The 20,742-nt window shown below is 41.1% G+C and overlaps 1 protein-coding gene across 6 annotated transcripts in view; it reads right to left on the bottom strand.

The window, feature by feature from the left end:
- grip2a (glutamate receptor interacting protein 2a) overlaps nt 1-20,742 on the bottom strand; it is a 65,386-nt gene that overhangs the window by 11,434 nt on the left and 33,210 nt on the right. For all 6 annotated transcript variants that reach the window (XR_005129829.1, XM_017720441.2, XM_017720443.2 and 3 more), the window contains 9 exons: nt 19,959-20,113; nt 12,922-13,053; nt 10,500-10,664; nt 10,015-10,201; nt 4,870-5,015; nt 4,229-4,309; nt 3,969-4,032; nt 2,757-2,902; nt 1,708-1,852 (listed from right to left, as the gene is read on the bottom strand). Coding sequence is in view for 5 of the 6 variants with exons in the window: in XM_017720441.2 (XP_017575930.1) it covers nt 1,708-1,852; nt 2,757-2,902; nt 3,969-4,032; nt 4,229-4,309; nt 4,870-5,015; nt 10,015-10,201; nt 10,500-10,664; nt 12,922-13,053; nt 19,959-20,113 (1,221 nt within the window). In the remaining variant the exon portion in view is untranslated. The remainder of the gene's footprint in view (nt 1-1,707; nt 1,853-2,756; nt 2,903-3,968; nt 4,033-4,228; nt 4,310-4,869; nt 5,016-10,014; nt 10,202-10,499; nt 10,665-12,921; nt 13,054-19,958; nt 20,114-20,742) is intronic.

Genomic DNA, 20,742 nt, shown 5'->3' with positions numbered 1-20,742 from the left:
GCAGCGGGTGAAAGCTAAAGTGTTTGCATCACTGATGATTTATGGGGAATATAATGTATTGACCTGAAGGTGATTTTGGAATTTTAGAATGAATTATGATGATTATAATAATAACCAATGAAGTAGACACTCATGTTTGGGTTAATTCTATGGTATTCAGGTTTTTTTTTTTTTTTAAATAATGGCACCAAAATAATTAAATCAAGATGTGGTGAAATTTAAAGGGCCATATCCTGCATGTCTGTGTGGTCCACTGATAAGACTTATGTAAATTCATGTACCAAAACCAATTGGAATTAAATTGTTAAATTAGAGCCGTCTTTATGACTTTATCCCCTAGAATTAGACAGGCTGCCCTGTATTGCCCATCTTTAAAAATAGCTGTGCAGGCTGAAACACTCTTTATAACATCAGCATGATATATATGCATATAAATACAAGAACATAGTCAAACTGTAACGTTAGTTTGCAGAGGTTAAGCCAGCGGCCCCTGCTCAAGTAGTAAAGCCCCAGTTTGCTGATTGTAATTGGACCACTAACGACGCTCATTCACATTCCCTGCCAGTCTAGAGCTGTTTCATACAGCAGGCAATTACACAGCGCATTACTTTTTGCATTAAAATTGTTGTAGTTTTTAAATACGTAAATCATATGAAGGTGCACAGCTTCAAATATTCCCTATGTAATCAGTCATTTAACTCAGTTAATTCAGCTGCTAAGATGTAATGTCGTTCAGAGTGATTTGATGTCAAATGATTCACTGATGAGAAGCATCTTCCTGCTTAGATATCTCTACAGTGGTGGCCTTAAGAATCAGTGGTTGTGAGGTCTAGAATGCAAAAATGTCTGTTTTATTTACTAACCCAAACTGACCAGTGTCAGAGTTTTTATATGTATACTGTACATAAGGCAAAACAATGGCCTACAACACTCAGAATGCATTTTCAAATATACAGCTCAGGCCAAAGTCTATCGCAAAACAATGTCTCAGGTATCAGGCAGTGCATCTGTAAAGATTTTATATGATAAATTTCTGTGAGGGATCTTTTAGAGGCATGGAATATGTAGCATGTCTGGTTCCTGAGAGCACTGTGAACAATTTTGATTATAGAGAGAATAACTTTCTCTAGAACAGTAAATTTCACACCAAACCATTCTGAGTGTTTTTGTTTAAATCCTAAATTATGTAGACATTTTGAAAAACAGGTGGAATTTCACTTTAAGATAAAAGCTTTTCCAGGTTTCATTTTATTGCTAGCAGGCCAGATTAGTAATCTCATTGTAGCGAATAAGAAATAAAAGGAGTAGGAAATAAATACGATGAAAATGTCAAGATTTAGAAAACTGTGCTATTTTATGAATTTAAACACTTTAGTTAACTAGGAGGAAGACAATATCTTGAATGGTACAAACCTCCAAGCAGCGATGAAGGCAATGTAAGGTGCAAATCTGTGACCCAAGGTCAGAGACCTATTTTCAGACTGCTGTTCCATTTCTGTGCCAGCATCCTGCTAACTGGGACATTTCTCAGACTGTCCACTAGGTGTCACATATGAGCGGGTGGAGTATTTGGTTCTGTTTCAGACGCACTAGTGGGAAAACTAGGTGCCTCCATTCAGAGACATATGGGAGGAATATAAATAGTAGGAGACAGCAGCAGCAGCAGCAATTTCCCCTCAGGCTCATCCTGTGAGTCTGTGTTTTTACCTGTGTGCGAGACCGTTGCGAGTGAGGCTGGAGATGAGGATGGGGTTGAAAGGTTCCTCAGTGCCAGAGATGGTGATTCCCAGAGGACCTCCATGTCTCTTCAGCTCCACAGTGAAAATCACAGAGCCAGATGACTCCAGCTCATCTAAAGCGCACGGACGCACGCACACACACACACACACACACACACACACACACACACACACACACACACAAACTTATTCATTCAGCAGATACACTTATTCAGAGCAAAGCAGCCAGATTGCTACAAAGTAAACAGAATCTGCAGAATTTGTGACCTGAAAGACAAGATCTGCTAGCTTGATCTCGTGAAAGATCAAACAGCGAAACACAGATTTCTTCAGCAACCTGAATACAGGATCCTAGGAAAACCACAAAAAGATCTGACCCATTAAAGGGAGATTCCACCAGTTTTTCCCATAATTAAAAAGTAAAACATTAATTAATAGACAATGATGTAAACAAACAAATGATGTAAACTATGTGAAATGCTCCTTTCTAGAAAAATTGTTTACAGTGACTGTGATCACCGAGTTCTTCTTTTCTGTTCGAAATTGTATTTCTTAAGCATATATTCTTAAACATATCAGTAACATATGATAACGTGATATAGGGAAGATTTAGTGAAATGCTATAAAATATATTTTTACAAACTCTATTTGAAACTGACCTACCTCTTTATTTGCATATTGTTTTGTCTTTTTGGGCCTTGGTCTACCACAAACATTGGACTCCGGCCACCCAAGAAAAACAGTGTGGGCACCCTGCTCAAGAGCACCCTCACAGAAAGCTATTATATGAAATGGTTACAAAAACACAGTCTGATATCTGAGACACTGTTTTATTTCTCTACAATGACTCGTTTCACCTCAAACCATTCTGAGTGACTTTGTTTACATCTCAATGACTGAATTGCGCAGACATTTTGAAAAAGTGAAATTTCCCTTTAAGGAGAGATAAACTGAATGAACACACACACACACACACACACACTCTCTTCAACAGGACAAGCCGAGAGTGTCACACACCCAAATTGTCCTCGTCCTTCTGAATGCGCAGTCTGACCATGTCCTCGGCCTGCTGGAGCACAGCCATCGCCTCCTCCATCCCACAGTGTTCCAGCTTCACATTATCTATGGCCAGCAAGCGGTCACCAGGCTCCAATGTACCTGTTCTACACCCCCCCCCACACACACACACACACACACACAACATACAGAGAAAACATATACACAAACATTTTAGACTGAGGTTCATACTTTAATCAAAGTACATGGACAAAACGTAAATTTGAGCGTTCTAAATAAACAACATTGAGCATCTTTACACTACCAGACAACATCAGCAGCACACACTCACCTACCCCCATTTTATTTATTCATTGTTTACTTCTTTTGTTACTCTCTATGAATTGTTATTTGGTTGTCTTCTCCTGAATATATTTTTATAAATACAGTACTGTGCAGAAGTGAGAAACCACCCCTCATTTATTTAATTTCCAGTGAAAGTGGCCATCAAGGACATATTTCTCATTTTTCACTGTAAGAAAAAAGCAGAAACAATATTATTGACACAGAGACACTGTTTTTTCCATTATTTAGTGGGCCCACTATTCATTACATTTTTTTTGCAGGAGACTTCCTTTCAGATTCTCAAAGAAAACTGCTGGGATGTTTTTCCACACCACACTTTATAAGGTCAGTCTTAGAAGTGGGTTGCATTTGCTCCGTCTCATATTACTAGTAACCCCCAAAAACTTGCAGTGTTGTAAAATTTGCCATGCTCTTCTCCTCCTCCTGAGTCATCATCTCACAGTGGAAGGATGGACAGAAACACCAGTGGATGTTTTCAGATCTGAAGCAGCTTGATTTTCTCCTCTCTCTCAGAGACGAAAGCTTTAAGTGCTGTTTATATGACGGGGACAGTGTTGGTGGTCTAACAGGACCTGAAGGTGGTTGTTAGGAGCCACATTTTCTTTGTATTTTTAATATTTTATTTCAGTTTTAGAAACTCCCGTTTTCCTTTGACATCCCCTTTCCTTATATAAATAGATTATGTTCTTTGAAAAATGAATAACTTGTACTTAATGGCTGTTTTGACAGTAAACTTCATAAACGAAGGGTGGTCTCTGACTTTTGAGCAGTACTGTGTATATACTACTGATGTAAGACGTATGTGTGTATAGAAAGGTGTCAGAAAATAAAATGGTAAACATAAAACATTTCATTTGGAGCTCTTACCTGTGAGCAATACTGCCTCTCTTAATCTCAGAGATGATCAGAGGCTTGCCTGGCTTCTTGCTTGCTGTTTTGGTCCAAAAGAACAAAATAAATAAATAAATAAATAAATAAATAATAATAATAATCATAATAATAACAATAATAACAACAACAACAACAACAACAACAACAACTGAGTAAAGTTTTCTATTAAGGAACTGACTTAATATTTGATCCTGTGTGCCATAAAGCAACAGCGCCACCTCTTGGTCATTACTCACCACTGATTGTAATTCCCAACTCCACCCCACGCCTCTTTGGCAACTTCACTTGAAAGGTACCACTGCTGGGGATTACGGATTCTGACAGAGAGAGCATACAGACACAGTAGGGTTGGGCTGTGAAACACCAGCCTAATACAGTTTGCAACTATACACAGTAAAAAGCTTATGAAGGGCTTATGAAGTAGGTGATTAATTACAGGAATAGTTTAGCAAAAAAAAAAAATCTTATTATCCTCTTATCCAAAATGGTTTTGATCAGCCAAGATATGTTGGTGTCTGAAGTTTACTTCCTCGGTTTTGCATTGGACTTGTACTCTTTTAATCAGCACTGTGCAAACTGCCTGCACAGCTCATGTGTTCATCACACATTTGCCTCAAACACTGCTGGTTAAGGAATCTTAAACAGATGTGGTTATGGTTTCTGACTCTGTGTGGAAAAGTTATCTACAAAAGTGGACAGATTTAAGCTTACAACAGAGTAAAAAGCAGTAGAAAGCCATGAGGCTCGTCTTTTGCCTGTTTTTTAGATAACTAAAAAAATAAACGAGTACCAAACATGTATTGGCTGTTCGACTTGATTTGAGGTTTTTTGTCAAACTATTCCTCTGAATCCTCTGAAGTATTCCATCACTTTGTACCTGCAACATCAAACTCTACTTCAAGTGTGACCTTATTGGCCAGAGCTGCATCTCGGAGGAGCTGATTGGCCTCTTCCAGTGTTCCATCCTCAGTGGGAATTCCGTTTATGGATAGAATTCTGTCCCCAACCTGCAGCACTCCACACCTACAAAATAACAGTGACAGGTGAGCAACAGTTACATCAGATCCACTTTATTAGAAACTTCTACCACTCAACTTGTCTACTTACTGCCCACCTAACTTAGTCATACACTATATAAGTGTACAAGTTCAGGCTGTACACAATTTATTAGCAAGGGTCTCAGTGTCACTGCTAGGTGGATAGTGGTCCACCACTCAACAAGAACACAGTGTCAGTGATGCAAAGCACCACTCTTATGAAGCTAGCTAAAGGGCTATTAGAGTGGCCCCTTGATGAGAATCTTTAGCCTGCTAAACATGATTGAGTGAGTGAGTGTAAGAGCAAGCCCATGAAAAACTTTGTATTCAAAAATATCCAGCCTAGGGCAGCTCTGTGGTCAGAAACTGACCACTGATTAGCTATAGACTGGCTACCACAGATTGTAAATCAACAAACAGGCTACTGCCACAGGCGGCAACTTGGGCAAAACAAAATCATGGATTTCAAAAAATATATATATTCATATTCTAGTGACAGATGTTTAATTTGGGGGATGGACATGCAAGTCCAGAAATCATGGGTGAATACTTTTAAATTATCAATAATTTAGCTTACTTTTTATAGTCGTGTTAATACAGCATCAATTAAAAGACACTGCCTCTCCATTGTACATTGGCTGACAACACTCAGACACAGTACAATAAAAAAATGCTGCAAACCGATACATGCGATAAAAATTTGAAAACACCTCCATCACAATGTCTACACCTGAACTACATTTCACAATCACACTACAAATACAGAAAACATGCAACTTCAGAAATGCTGCAAAGTTGTGCAAGACACAACAGTGGAAGTGAGTCAGAAAATAGAAATGCTTCCGGAATATTCTCAAATAGGATGGAATATGAGGAATATCCATGATCCATGAAGATGATAAGACCACAGAGACTCACATTCCAGTAAATTAATGGTTAACTTGGCTGGTGAGGCAGCTCTCTCACATGTCATGGCTGTAGTACCATAGTTGTCAGTCATATCTATTGCTACTCTATATTGATATGCTACAACCAAGTCCCATTACAATACAGGGATATCAGTTATCTGTTGAAATACAAGCTAGATTAACTTTTTTTATTAACATTTTTTCCAGGTGAATGTTTTTGCTGCATAGAACTTAAACTGAATGGGTCCATGCATTTCCATTGTATTGTGACTGACTCTGGAGCGTTTGTAAATGCAGCACTTATGTTGTGTTTTCTGCATTTACAGCTTGTCTATTATTTTGCCATGCATTGGGTCATGATGGCCACCCTATCTCTGCCCCTCATAACCCTGCATATGGGGGAAAGACCACACAGTGAGCACCGATTCTAGTTCAAGTTCAGCTATCGGTCTGTAACCTGTTCACCTTTACTCTAATAAACAGTAGTGTTTTTAGCTTAGTTGATCTCCCTCATTTTTCACAATGTGGGCTGCAGTTTTGATGGCTTTAGAGAGCTACAGTGACCAGAAGAACTTCACAATCACCATAGCAGAGTGAATCAAACCTGGCTATAGGCGACATGCCACCTAACATGCCACATTCTTCTGCCCCTTCTTTTACTGTACATGCCTGTGAGTCCTTAGGTTGCCAGCTATTCAACACTAGGATCAATATACATTCATTAGAAAAAATACTTTCATTTTTACTGCCTGCAATCAAAGTAACAAATCTTTTTTGGCAGCTGTGGTAAATATAAAAGTAGCCTAGTTTTTATTTCCACTCAATTTAGTGAAAAACCTATGAATAGGTGACTGGTGGTCTACTACTGTCGGAAAATTAACAGCACGTTCAAACACCATTCATATGCCACCCAAATATGTTTCAAGCAGAACTATTTAGTTCAGTATCTGATTAAGCTGGCCAGTCTTGAATCATTGCAGCTTTTAGCCAGAGCAAAACTCACTTCAGGGGTCTAATCAACCTCACTGCCCTCTGACACGCAACACAGTGTGTGTGTGTGTGTGTGTGTGTGTGTGCGCGCATGCATTTGTCCCTGTGCATTTGTGTACGTGTGTGAGTATGTTTGTGTGTGATGGCACATGTGTCCATCTGTCCAGTCATAAGCATTTTCTAATGATGGTTGACAGCAGCAAAGGGCAGCATGCATTACTTCCTCTCCCTGTTACACGCAAACATGCACATGCACACGCACACATCTCTCATGGGTTAGACTAAACATGCTACTCCTGTTGGTCCGCTGGCTGCGTGTTGTGCATTTGATTGCTTCTGACCAGCCGCGTAGTACAGATTAATGATCCATCAGCACCGTGTCAAAATAACCAGGAAAACTCAGATGGCTGACCACATAGAAGAGGTTTATGTAGCTTTTTGTAGTGAAATCCAGCAGTGCAGTACTTTACAGTTAACGTTGCATCATGTACACCAAGACGAGTTTCAAATTCTGGAACAAGAACGGCAATGCTTTATCAAATGGCATTTTCCACTGCACAGCACAGTACAGATACAAATCTGAACCCAGAACCGCTTGTACTCTGGTTTGAGTACCTGTGTCCATTTTCCAGCACACAACAGTAGCAGCAGTGAAGAAGACCCAAGTTCTGATTTATCTCTTACTCTATACTGTCCTGCATTTGGTTTTATGTGAGAGTCATAGACAGTGAGTCTGGCTGACTAGCATTTGTGTTTTTGGGCAGTTTCCAAAGATGCTCCAGTGGCGATTCTGTGTTGATTCTATGCTCTCTGGACAAAAAATTAGTCACCTTGTGTAATTAAGGCAGTAGTAACTTCAGGCTCCTGCAGCTGGCATTGCACGAGGATGATCGGTGGTTGGTTAGTGTAGTGGGTAACACCTCTGCCATCTACACTATAGCCTGGGGTTCAATCCCCACCTGGGTCAGCACACTATACCAATAAGTGTCCTTGGGCAAGACTCCTAACACCACCTTCGCCTACCTGTATAAAATGATCAAATTGTAAGTCGCTTTGGATAAGAGCGTCTGCCAAATGCCGTAAATGTACTGATCGGGCTTTAAATACCTACGGGTGTGTGACTGGATTTAGACTGAGAAGTGCAGTGAATGTCTTGTTTGATGTGAGGAAAAAGGGGTCAAGAACAGATTTTAATGATTGGCAAAAAGGAGTGATTGCATTTGGGCATACCAAAAGTCACAGTGTGAAGGAAGTAGCTGAATGTGTATTAAAGAGTATGGTCATACAGGTCTACCTGCAGCGGCACATATCCCAGTCTACAAAACTTGGACATGGACCACTGTATAAAAAAAAATAAAAAAACACTTCGTTTCCAGGCACGGAAATCTCATTTCTGCCTGTATGGGAATGATGCTAGGTGTTGTGTTTATTGTAGACCTCAGGAAGCCTTCAATGAGGATGGCATGCAAGGTGCGGTTCAAGCTGAAGGAACTCTGATGTTCTGTGTGTTTTAATTACACAGAACTGGGTCCTTTGGTTGAGGTGACAGTAAATGTGAACCACAGTGCTGACATTGAGCTTCTGGACCGCCAGGTTTTGCCTTTTGCTCATTATCTTACTGAAGAACATAATATTCCTACCCGTTGTCCAAGATGACAATTCTCGCATTCACAGGGCTGCAAATGTGAAAAGATTGGCATGACGAACATTCAGGAAGGTTCACACATCTGGATTGGCCCACAAAATTCCTGGATTTGAATTCTCTTAAAAATCTGTGGAACTGCCTGGAACAATGAACAAGACGGCAAGGAAGGCATCCACGAAATCTGTCTGAACTGCGCTATTCCTTGATGCAAAAGTGGCTAAACATTGATGTCGCCTACATCCAGAAACTTGTCCAGTCAGCCAAATTGAATCATGGCTGTTTTTCGGGCTCATGGAGGTACTGCAGGCTATTAGGTTCATTTTAAGTCTGCAACCATTCTTTTTCAACTTGGTTAAAACAAATAAGTAAGAAAGTCAGAAAGAATCACATGCTATCGCAGTGACCACTAACCCTGGCTCTGCAGTGTTCCTGCCTGCACATTTTTGTGTTCACTTCTCTAACACAGTCTCTCCCACTCCATTACTCTGACCTCGAGACATGCTCTACATATTATTGCTCACTCTCAACTCTCAGCATTCTTGAACCAAGTCATTAAAGACACTGAATACCTGGTACAGGTTTGCAATGAGCTAGACCGAGCAAAAATGTTTCGTTCTATCTTTGGAAAGGTCTGAAAATTAGCTGATAAAGTTGTTAAAGCATCATTGCTGTTGTAAGATACACAATTCTCTAAAACAGTAACTTTTTAGAAAGAAAAATTTTAATATTAAGGTAACAAATTTTAATTTCAAGCAGAGCTGCATGATATGGACATAAAATGCAATGATTAATAAAGTTGTTAGATATCGAAAAACTAATGGAAAACTAATGGAGCCCAAGAGAGCACAATAGGACTCGCTCACTCTGGGTGGGTAGAAAGGCCCTCCCATCCCCTCTTATCACCTAGCCTGATGCTAGCCAGAGTAGGTGTCTATTAACTGACATGAAAGAACTGGTGGTTGGCACTCCTCTGCAGTGTTCAGCTGTCCAATGAAGTTGCATTAGCGGCAGTTTGAAAAGATGCAGTGGCTGGCCTCACAGGTCTCAGAGGAAGTCTGTGCCTTGCTTTCGCCCTCCTAGTGCTGATGGTATCGAGTCCTGACTAGTGGGTGGAATTGGTTATATATATAAATTGGGGGGGGCAGTCCCTTATGATGATGCAGATTAAATGTGACTACTGTCGCAACCAAAGTTATTACATTTAAATGTTACACCACATTGGCTGTCATCTGTTTTGCCATCATATCATATCATATCATATCATATCATATATCATATCATAACTTCTATCCCAAAACCTACAAAAATATGACTTACGGCCCTAATTCCAAACAAGTCTGAATCATTCTGTAAGAGGGATGGTATGCTGTACTCTAGAACCAGGCTTGGGAGTTCTGTTTGCAGTGTGAGCATAGGTGTGTTTGTATGTGTGTAGGTCTCACCTTTCTGCAGGAGTGTCTGGCTCTATGAAGCGTATGCAAGCTGGTGCGGACAGCGGCTCTGTAGCGAACACTCCGCCCTGCAGCTGCAGGCCAAACCCAGTGAGTGGGTCACCCCTCAGTATGACCTCACTGACCTCTGTGTGAACCACCTGACCACCAACACCCACTGTACTGGAGGACAGAGACACTGCAGAAAGACAGGTTTCATCAAAGGCATGGCACCAGTAATAGCACGAGTTTTGGATATATTGTACATATCCAAAATTCCTTGCAATCAACAAAATCATAATCTGCCCAAACTTTTGCATATAACTGTAAATGTATAGTCAAAACATGGAACAGGAAAATATGCAGGATTGACTGTGTTTGACTGAATATGACACAAGATATATGATAAACAGGTTAAATGCTTTGTCAACACAGTAATTTAACATGCCAATAAAGCTATTCAAAGCAGAGTTGAGAAATAAAGCATCTTTTCTTACGTGAGCTCTTGTGGTCGTTCTTCCTGTGCCTCCTCTTGGTGGTGTTGCTGCGGGGGCTGGAGGGGTACGGGGGCAGCGTGCTGCAGGGGTATGTGGCCGGATATGCAGAGCCACAGTTGTAGCTGTGAAAACCTGACGTCTGAGATGAGCTGCCTGATGCCACCGCTGCCCAAACAATAACAATGTGCTTCATAGATACAGCTGGATGCAAAATTTGGGCACCCCGGGTCAAACTACACGTTTTGTTGATATTGTTGATTAAAAGGTGACCGTTAACATGTCCTCTACAGAGAACACACATCTGCATGTTACAATGCAGTATAACATTTTATTTGAAAAAATAAAACAAAACACAGCCTGTGAAAAAGTTATGACACATTTTATACTTTGTTTCATTTGTCACAGACTGTTAAATAAATACACTGAAATTGTGCTGTAAAACTAGCAGAAAATCGCCATATTTAAGTGTGATCTCTATTAACTTTTTTTCAACAAATCCACAAAATGTAATTTGTGAAGGGGAGTTCACACTTTCGTATACGACTAGTTTATTTGACTTAAATCTACTGTAAAGCACATATACGCACATTTATGCACGCAGGTACACAAACATGCACATCCACTGTCTACGCCTATGATTGCATGCACAACCATGTACATGCATTTTAACATTCATATATTACAGAGCAAAAATCAGAGCCCACCCTTTTGTTTCTTTTCCAGTCAAAACAGCTATTCATTTTTCAATATTATGTACTTCTGTACACCCTATTGTCACTTTAACTCTTGCATCCTTCCAATCTTAAAACCAGCCACAGCTGTGTCCTCCCAACCAAAACAGTTCCCAAAGGAGTCACCGACACTGTTACCCTGCATAGAGACCCTACATTCACACAAGCAACTACCCAAACTTTCCAGAACTAGAATGCAAAAATATGGTTATAATATAAGCTAGAGAGAACATGGGACTATAACCGTGCAATGCCTGGAAGATCACCAAATCTGTCTCATGAGCTTTTGTCTTTGAGAGAGAGAGAAAAAAAAAAAAAGCTGCTTCAGATCTGGGGAAAAAAAAAAAAAAAACACCACCACACGTGTTTCTGTCCATCCTTCCACTGTGAACACAAGACAACCCAGCTCTAGGAGTCTGAAAGGAGGTGTAGCTGTTAAGAAGCCCATACTGAGAAAAGGAGACAGACATAAAAGAGCATTGCAGATGAAAGAGTGTTTTGGTCTGACGAGAACCAGAAAAACCATCTAAGACTGAATTTTGAGTTGTGGAAAAAAATCCCTGCAAATTTCTTTGAGTAACTAAAAGCAAGGCCCATTTCCCCCCTACCATTTAGCCCTCCGTTTTGCATGCTTGTGCCTAGGGTTAGGGTGTCCTGATTTTTGTTGAGATAGAGGGGTAGGGCGAAGTGTTAGGGCTGCATGGCCGTCTAAACTGAAGTTTTTCAGAGGCACACTCCAAGCACAGCGTTATGGGGAGGAAAAAAAAACAAAACAGAAAAACGGTCAAGATGGAGCACAAGAGACCAAAGAAACCAACAAACGTGAGCATTTTCTCTGGTAAAAATTGTATTATCTTAGTTTAATGTCGTTTCAATGTATTTTGGTCCTTTTCTTCATAACAAGCGTTAAAAAAATAGTATGCTAATGTCTGAGTACCCAACTAGCTACAGTTCCCGTTCCACCTTAAATAGTCCAGCAGTGTTGACGCCTGAAGCACCAGAATGTCACTGCTGCTCCATTTAAAGTGCAACAGGAAAATTCAAACAAGAAGCTGGCGAATAACTGACTTCAGCTTCATATCACTGAAGAATTAGAGGTGGACGATAATAAATAACTGTCATATTCCCCCCTCTTTGAAGTCATATGATGGCCTAAATGAGGAGTGCGTTAATGAAGTAATGCTCTTTTTATGTGTGGGTCCTATTTCGTAGAGGAAGAGTTCAACCACTACCCCTTGTAGCTCAATTCCAAGGGTCAAGGTGACACTCAAAAACAAGGGGTAGGAGTAAAAATAAGAAATGGGATTGAGCCCAAGTCTCCTGAAAAGATGGGAGGCTGTAATGAAGGTAAAGAGTGGACACAATACTGAAAAAATATATTTAGTTGATGAGGCTACTTTGTAATTTTCATTTATTTATTCTTGTACATAATGTCTATTTTGACTGCAAGCTCAATGCATGAAAGGTGGTCTTTAACTTTTGCACAGTACTGAACAAAGAGACACACATCCCTCACATCTGCATTTGCTCGCTTGCATGCACACGCACACACACACACCTCACATCTGCAATTGCTCACTTGCGCTTGCCCACACACACCTCATCTCTGCATTTGTATGCACACACACACACACACACAGCTGTGCATAGCATGCACACACACTAATACACTCATGAGACAATGCACTCACATCTGCAGTGGGAATGTGTAGGGGTGTTGTTGTTCCAGGCTGGGGGGGTTTTGCCATGGTGGGGCGGAGGGGGGGCACTGAGGTAGTTCACACTGGAGTCCCACTGGCGCTGACCACTCCTCTGGACACGCACTGCAGCCAAACACACACATCATTAACATGTCTGCATGGCAGCAAGAACACAGAACCAGCCCTACATAAAGATTCTGACAAAACCAGACACATGAACAAGCTGTACAGAGACCGCCTAAAGGAAGAAAGCTGCTCTACAGTGGGCAATACAGGGCACTCAGCTCTCAGTCACCCTAAAGACCCTCAGAGGAAGATTTCCCACACTGCCTCACTGATCACTGACATTAACTTGGCTGTGTGGCTGAAGGGGAACATCTAGCAGGCACAAGTCAGTCAGTCAGTCAGTCAGTCAGTCAGTCTCTCTCTCTGTCTCTCTCTTACATTTACTCGCCAGCTTGGATAAAGCTGAGAGCAATGGAGGAGGAAGCATTTTGTTAAAAAATGTCCTTGATTGCTTCAACGAGGAGAAAAAACACTAGAGGACAGGCAGAGAGAGATATTTGTTTGTGTGTGTGTGAGAATGGGAGGGGGGGGGCGTAATGATGCCTAATTAACCGCCTCAAGCTTCCTCATATTAAATAGACCACGCCCGCTAAGGAGGACTGGTGTTACGCATGTGATGCTAGGCGTATTTATTTATTTATTTTATTTTTTATGATGATATGTAAACAACATTCTTTGCCCACAACACGGGCTAATCTAATGTCCCATCAGTAGCTTCTGATCCGAAAGTCCCCACCCACATTTAATCTGATATAAATCCAAACAAAGAAGAAAGCACCGGGAGCCTGAGGGCGCGTCCCAAACCGGGTCGTTGTTTGGTGTTGCCTTCTCTTCAGCCTAAATTCATAATACTGAAGCATGAAAATACTCAGCACGGCCAACTTCACAAATCTACAGCTGATCTGACCTCAGCACCCAGGCTGCGTTCGACCAGAGCCGGTTTACGAAGAGCCCGGTCACCTCCTACGTCCTATAACAAGGCTGGAAACCAGCAGAGGGCGCCCGTGAGTCCTCAGCGGATAGGGATGAATAGAGCTAAACGTAAAGAGTTTCTGATCACTTATCCGGAACCTTCCTTTAATTTTAGGGCGTAGAAAGATATAATTCACCAAGAAACCAAAGAACGCTCACGCGTATGTTTCCTTTTTCTACACCAAATGTGTTTTGGGCATAGATGTTCATACTTAGCTGCCGCATTGGGTCCAGTCAGGCACGCCAACAGCACCGCCCTTTTAGGGCGGTCAACGCCGCTGCTGGACTGCGTTCAGGACCATCACAAAGCGGCAGTTTAAGAGAGATCCGGTCCCAAACTACACTATTTCAGGAACACACTGCACTCTGTGTGTGAAGGGTTTTGTGTGCGTGATGTTAATTGATATGGCCGTGTGTCGCCTCTGGTTTTATATTGAGCTTGTTTTATTTAAAAGTATATTCAGGGGATCTTTATGTAGTAGTTATTTATTTACAAAGGTGGTTAATAATGTCACAGCATTCCTTAATCCGTGTAGACATCCATAATGGATTAACGTTAGCGCCTTGTTACAGAAGCCTGAAGTTGGCTTATTCGATTTTTCCCGTCCCACCTTAAATGGTGCAGCTTCAGGCACCAGAAAGTGACTGCTGCGCCATTTAAGGTGGAACGGGAAAACTCAAACAAGAAGCTGGAGACTAGGAAGCCAACTTCAGCCTCGTCCTTCTGCGTGTAAAAGGTAGAAGTGATCCTCACATTGACGGATTCGCTGAGTGTTCGCTAAACTCCCGTCAGGTGCAGACCGAGTACTTTCACAATCACTTACCAAGCTACCGAGAGCGGGACGTGCAACCTACACTGATCTGTGTCTGAGGATTATAACTAAACAAATCTGGCGAAAATCGGTTGAGCAGTAAGGAACATGTGGCCGATTCAGTCCTGAGACTCATCGCCTCTCAGTACGAGTGAAGTCGTTCACTAGCGGATCGCGACCGCTCCATCATGGCTGAGTGGTTGGCGTGCGGAGCAGCTCATTGGCTGTTCGCTGTCTCTGACGTCATGAGCGTACTGGAGGCGCTGTGTTCAGGAAATGAATGAGTTCTTTCATCTTAACGTTTAAGCGTCTATAAACTGTGATTTTGCTCCACTGCTCCATCCTAAGCCATTCATTCTTTCATGCATTCAGACTCGCTCTTCTAGTGTTTGAGAAACCCAGAAGACACTGCAGGGTGGTAATTCTCCTCTCTGGGTCTCTGGTTCGGCCTGCGTGACATACAGGTGCACGCTCACACTTCAAACTGTAGTCTTTAGCTCACTACTTTAACCAAACAAATGCACTCAAATCTGCCCAGATAGTCAACATATACAGGCTTGATGAGGTCGACACCCCACTAACGGTTTGCTGCTGCTGGTTCACCCTCGGACCGCCCAGATCATTGTCCTGCATTAAAGCTCTACCTAGTTTTTAATCTTCTCAAACAGGTTTTAAATGCACACAGACTTTTATGTTAGAAAACAAACCTAGACATATGTTATAAACAGGTGAGAGAAAAATATAATGACTAGGCCTGATGCAAAATGATTTATAGAAGATGTTGCTGATGCTGAGCTAGATTAAAATGCACACAGTTGGATAGTGTAGTGGGTAACACCTCTGCCTTCTACACTGTAGACTGGGGTTCAATCCCCACCTGGGCAAACACCCTACACTATACCGATAAGAGTCCTTGGGCAAGACTCCTAACACCGCCTTGGCCTCCCTGTGTAAAATGATCAAAGTGTAAGTCGCTCTGGATAAGAGCGTCTGCCAAATGCCATAAATGTAAAATTATTTATTAAACTAATTTGTAAAGTATACTTAAAGAAAGGAAGGAAGGACAATAAGTAAATTGGACTGTGAGTGGAAAATGAGGGATGTTAAGTGGAATTTTGACTATTACTCTGCTTAGACACTGTTGGGCTGCCCAGAAAATGCTGAGCAAAACACCAGTGAGTCGCGAGCTTTGCCATCTGCGGGCCAACAGGGTCCCAGGGGTCCACTATCCTCCTGCTATCAGGATACTTCTGAAAGGAAATTTGGGCCAAACAGGTGCTAAATCTTTGCCCATTTTAAACACCTCTTTAAGCTAAAGGCTCAATGAACAAAGCTCATTTGCTTATTTCTTCTTTCTTCAGGGGGCAAGAAAGAAAAATGTGATAAACCCCTGTAGTTAAGACAAGATGAATGTAGGAGTGAACTCAAATATATATAATTGCAGTAGGATATCATGCTCCTCATGCACCCTACGCTGATGTTCTCATAGACTCCTAGTTATTCCTAATACCAATATTACTGCTATTAATATTAGTAGTATAATCACTTGTAGGTAGTTTGACCAGAGGAGGATGGGTCCCCCCTGGTGAGCCTGGTTCCTCCCAAGGTTTCTTCCTCAGTTCTGAGGGAGTTTTTCCTTGCCACTGTTGCCCCCGGCTTGCCCACCAGGGGGGTTTCTGTACATTTTTACAGTGCTGTTGAAACTTTGTCTTTTCTGAAATTCTGTAAAGCTGCTTTGTGACAACATCCGTTGTAAAAAGCGCTACAAATAAATTTGATTTGATTTGATTTGATATGATACCACTGTTTTCTAACTAAAGGCACTGAAGTACCACCACAGTGAGAGTTTAGCACCTTTTCTGAGAGTGCGCTGGATAAACACTGTCAGCTTACAATTACAATATAGGACATTTTACAAGTAGCATTTTCACAAAGCAGCTGTTCGGAAATGCAGCGCAAAGTGAGCCAGCCAAGGAAAAACGGATAAGAAAAAAACTCTAGGAGGAGAAAACTGTGAGGAAGCAAGACTCATCTTCCTTCGGCTGACACCAGATAGCAAAACACACAAAAAACAAAATGAGCCTAATCAATCCAAGTGTTCAGATTAAACAATGCCATGTCATAGGTTATCTACCAAGAAAGAGAATCACATTCAAATCTCTACCAATGCTGGGGGGCTGGGACGCACCTGAGCTGTTCTAGATCACCTTACGGCCTTGTCCTCTCTTACAGAGACTGGACTGTCTGTCATTTGATCTGCAGGCTCGACCATCATTTTATAGCTTCAAAATACATTTTTATCCACAAGAATACAGAAAATGATGTGACAAAGCTCCAGTTTGAAAGACTGCGCTGTCATGTTTTAATTATCTCCTTTTTTCTTTATCCTCGTCTTTCTTTCCTTTTTCTTTCTTGCCTTTTTGTCTCTTTCCTGTCTGCCCCTTTCTTTATCTTACATTTCATTCTCTTTCTTTCTTCATCCTTCTCTTTTTCATTTATCTGTCTTCCCCTTTCACCTGTTCTCTTCCTTTCAGTATCTTTATCTTATCTTTGTGTCTTAGCTGAGCTGTATGTCTTTTTTATCTTCCATTCTCTCGTCTTTTGCTTCTCCCAGTCTGTTTTTATATTTTTATTGCCTTCTCTCTTTCTTTTGATTTCTGTTTCTTCTCTCCATCTTTCTCTCCCTCTCCTTGTTTTTTTTAACATACCTTATATCCTTTTCTCTCTATCCTCTCTTTCACTCTTCCATTATCCTTTTTTCTGTTTGTCTTTCTTTACTCTTTTTCTCCCATTAAATGCAACTTTTTGTCTATTTTTCTACTAATGCGTCTTCTTTCCCTGTATTTGTTTATCTTTCATTCTATTTGTCTTTTTTCATCACTTGCTAACTACATCTTATCTCTTTCTTTCTTTATCCATATCATTTTACCCCCTTTCTCTCTCTCTCTCTCTCTCTCTCTCTCTCTCTCTCTCTCTCTCTCTCTCTCTCTCTCAGTGTTTTTTCTTTCGGTGGAATCTGCCGCTCTGTTTTCTGATTTCCTCGTGTGTCAGGTTTGTCAGTGCCGGTGGTAAACAGTGTCAGGAAGAAGCGGCGTGTTTGGCTTCCGTTGGGCTGAGATGTGTCACCCGTGCTGATGGGACGTCACTCTGAGCATTCTGAGATTACCCACCCTGGCATGTGGAGCAGCGCACACACAGAGCAGGGTGGAAAAACAGAAGAAACAGAGTGATAAAGAGCGTGAGGCTGCGTCAGTGTTGTGTCTGTGTGTTTGCTGGAAAGCATCTTTAATGCAGCTCGTCTGTCATGTTTGCTGCTAATGCGCTAAAGCAGCACCAGCAGACTCACTTATAATGGGTCATTACACACCGCTGTGTACACGTGCCAACGTGTGTGTGTGTGTGTGTGTGTGTGTGTGTGTGTGTGTGTGTGTGTGTGTGTGTGTGTGTGTGTGTGTGTGTGTGTGTGTGTGTGCCTGAAGGGTAGGGGAGGTCTTGCCATCAGCATTCTGCAGATTAAGAATGATTCACTGCACGTGCAAGAGAGACCCCTAAAGCATCCCCCCTTAAACCACTCTGAACCCAACACAGCAAGCAGAAAGGTCACAGAGAGATACAAAGAGAGAGAGAGAGAGAGAGATAGAGAGATACAAAGAGAGAGAGAGAGAGAGAGAGAGTCTCAAATTGCTCCCTGTCTTATTCACCCAAATAGACCCTAATAGTTCACTATATGTCTGGTAGGGAATTGGACACGAGTCCCAAACTGACTGAGATGAAGACTTTAAGAGAGAAACAGCAGGATGTGTGTTTGTGTGTGTGTGAGAGAGAGAGAGAGAGAGAGAGAGAGAGAGAGAGAGAGAGAGAGAAGGGGCAGAAAGACATTGAAAGAGAGAGAGAATGTGTCTCACTCACAGATTCTGATTCAGTTTTGAGATACAAAGATAAATGGAGAGAGAGAAGGAGAAGAGAAGGAGATGGAATAGAAAAGGGGAGAAAGAAGAAAGGGAGAAAAGGGAAAAGAAGGAGAAAGAGGTTGAGAATTAGGAAGAGAAGGAGGTGAGAGGGAGAAAGAAGAGAGGGAGAAGGCAAAGAGAAGAGAAAATAAGATAGGGTGAAGAGAAGAGAGGTTGAAGAGAAGTAGAAGAGAAGGAGAAGAGAAGAAAAGTTGAAGAGAAGAAAAGTTGAAGATAAGAGAATTTGAAGAGAAGAGAACTTGAGAAGAGAAGTTGAAGAGAAGAGAAGCTGAAGAGAAGAGAAGTTGAAGAGAACTTGAGAAGAGAAAAGAAGTTGAAGAGAAGCTGAAGAGAAGAGAAAAGAAGTTGAAGAGAAGAGAAAAGAAGTTGAAGAGAAGTTGAAGAGAAGAGAAAAGAAAAGAAGTTGAAGAGAAGAGAAAAGAAGTTGAAGAGAAGTTGAAGAGAAGAGAAAAGAAGTTGAAGAGAAGAGAAAAGAAGTTGAAGAGAAGAGAAAAGAAGTTGAAGAGAAGTTGAAGAGAAGAGAAAAGAAGTTGAAGAGAAGAGAAAAGAAGTTGAAGAGAAAAAAAGCGAAGTGGAAGAGAAGCAAAGTTGAAGAGAATAGAAAAGAACTTGAAGAGAAGTTGAAGAGAAGAGAAGTTGAAGAGAAAAGAAAAGAAGTTGAAGAGAAGAGAATTTGAGGAGAAAAGAAGAGAAGAGAAGTTGAAGGGAAGAGAAGCTGAAGAGAAAAGAAGTTGAAGAGAAGTTGAAAAGAAGTAGAATTTAAAGAGAAGAGAAGTTGAAGAGAAGAGAAGTTGAAGAGAAGAGAAAAGAAGTTGAAGAGAAGTTGAAGGGAAGAGAAGAGAAGTTGAAGAGAAGAGAAGTTGAGGGGAAGAGAAGCTGAAGAGAAGAGAAGTTGAGGGGAAGAGAAGCTGAAGAGAAGAAAAGTTGAAGAGAAGTTGAAGAGAAGAGAAAAGAAGTTGAAGAGAAGTTGAAGAGAAGAGAAGTTGAAGAGAAGAGAAGCTGAAGAGAAGTTGAAGAGAAAAGTTGAAGAGAAGCTGAAGAGAAGAAAAGTTGAAGACAAAAAAAAGTTGAAGAGAAGAGAAGCTGAAGAGAAGCTGAAGAGAAGTTGAAGAGAACAAAGTTGAAGAGAAGTGGAAGAGACGAGAAGTTGAAGGGAAGAGAAGCTGAAGAGAAGGAGAAGAGAGAGAGAGAGAGAGAGTGTGTGTACCAGTGTCATGCAGGCTGTGTTGTGAGGGCAGAATCTCTAGTTTGGTGGTCTCGGTGGAGTTGGCCAGCAGCTGCTGAGCTTCCATTAAAGAACAATGTTCAGTGCTCATTCCATCTATAGCCAGGAGAATATCACCTACATGCAGAGCACCACACCTGAGAGAGAGAGGGAGGGAGAGAGAGAGAGAATCACTGTATGACATTCAGATTCTGCCATCTTCATTCTAATTAATTCCAGTCAGCATGTTCCACTTGTCTGACTATGTTAGCTAATATAATATGAGTTACGTCAAATCTGACAGACGTCACTGTACAGAAAATCTCAAGTGACGTGTTAGATATTAGAATCATCAGCTGGCTTCTTACCCAAGTGTACGACATTAGTAAAGACTAAAGTTCCTTCATGTGTGAATATTCATCCATATTAAAGCTTCATTTGTAAAATCACAGCGCTCGTTAATTTCAGCTTGAAATCACTATGGACCTTTTTTAGTCTTTATTTCCCTTCAGTATCTTTATCTTAGCTGAGCTGTACATCTTTTTTATCTTCCATTCTCTTGTCTTTTTCTTCTCCCAGTCTTTGTTTTTACTTTTTCTTGTCTTCTTTCTTTCTTTCAATTTCTATTTCTTCTCTCCACCTTTCTGTCCCTCTACATGTTTTTTAAAATACACATTGTCTTACCTTATATCCTTTTCTCTCTATCCTCTCTCTCTCACTCTTTGGTTATCCTTTTTTCTGTTTGTCTTTCTTTGTCTCTCTGTTTCTCCCATTAAATGCAACTTTT

Source organism: Pygocentrus nattereri, chromosome 28, assembly GCF_015220715.1.
Source record: "Pygocentrus nattereri isolate fPygNat1 chromosome 28, fPygNat1.pri, whole genome shotgun sequence".
In the NCBI taxonomy this organism is placed as follows: Eukaryota; Metazoa; Chordata; class Actinopteri; order Characiformes; family Serrasalmidae; genus Pygocentrus; species Pygocentrus nattereri.
The sequence above is the reverse complement of the archived record's forward strand: the minus strand, read 5'-3'. Positions and strand labels throughout refer to the sequence as shown.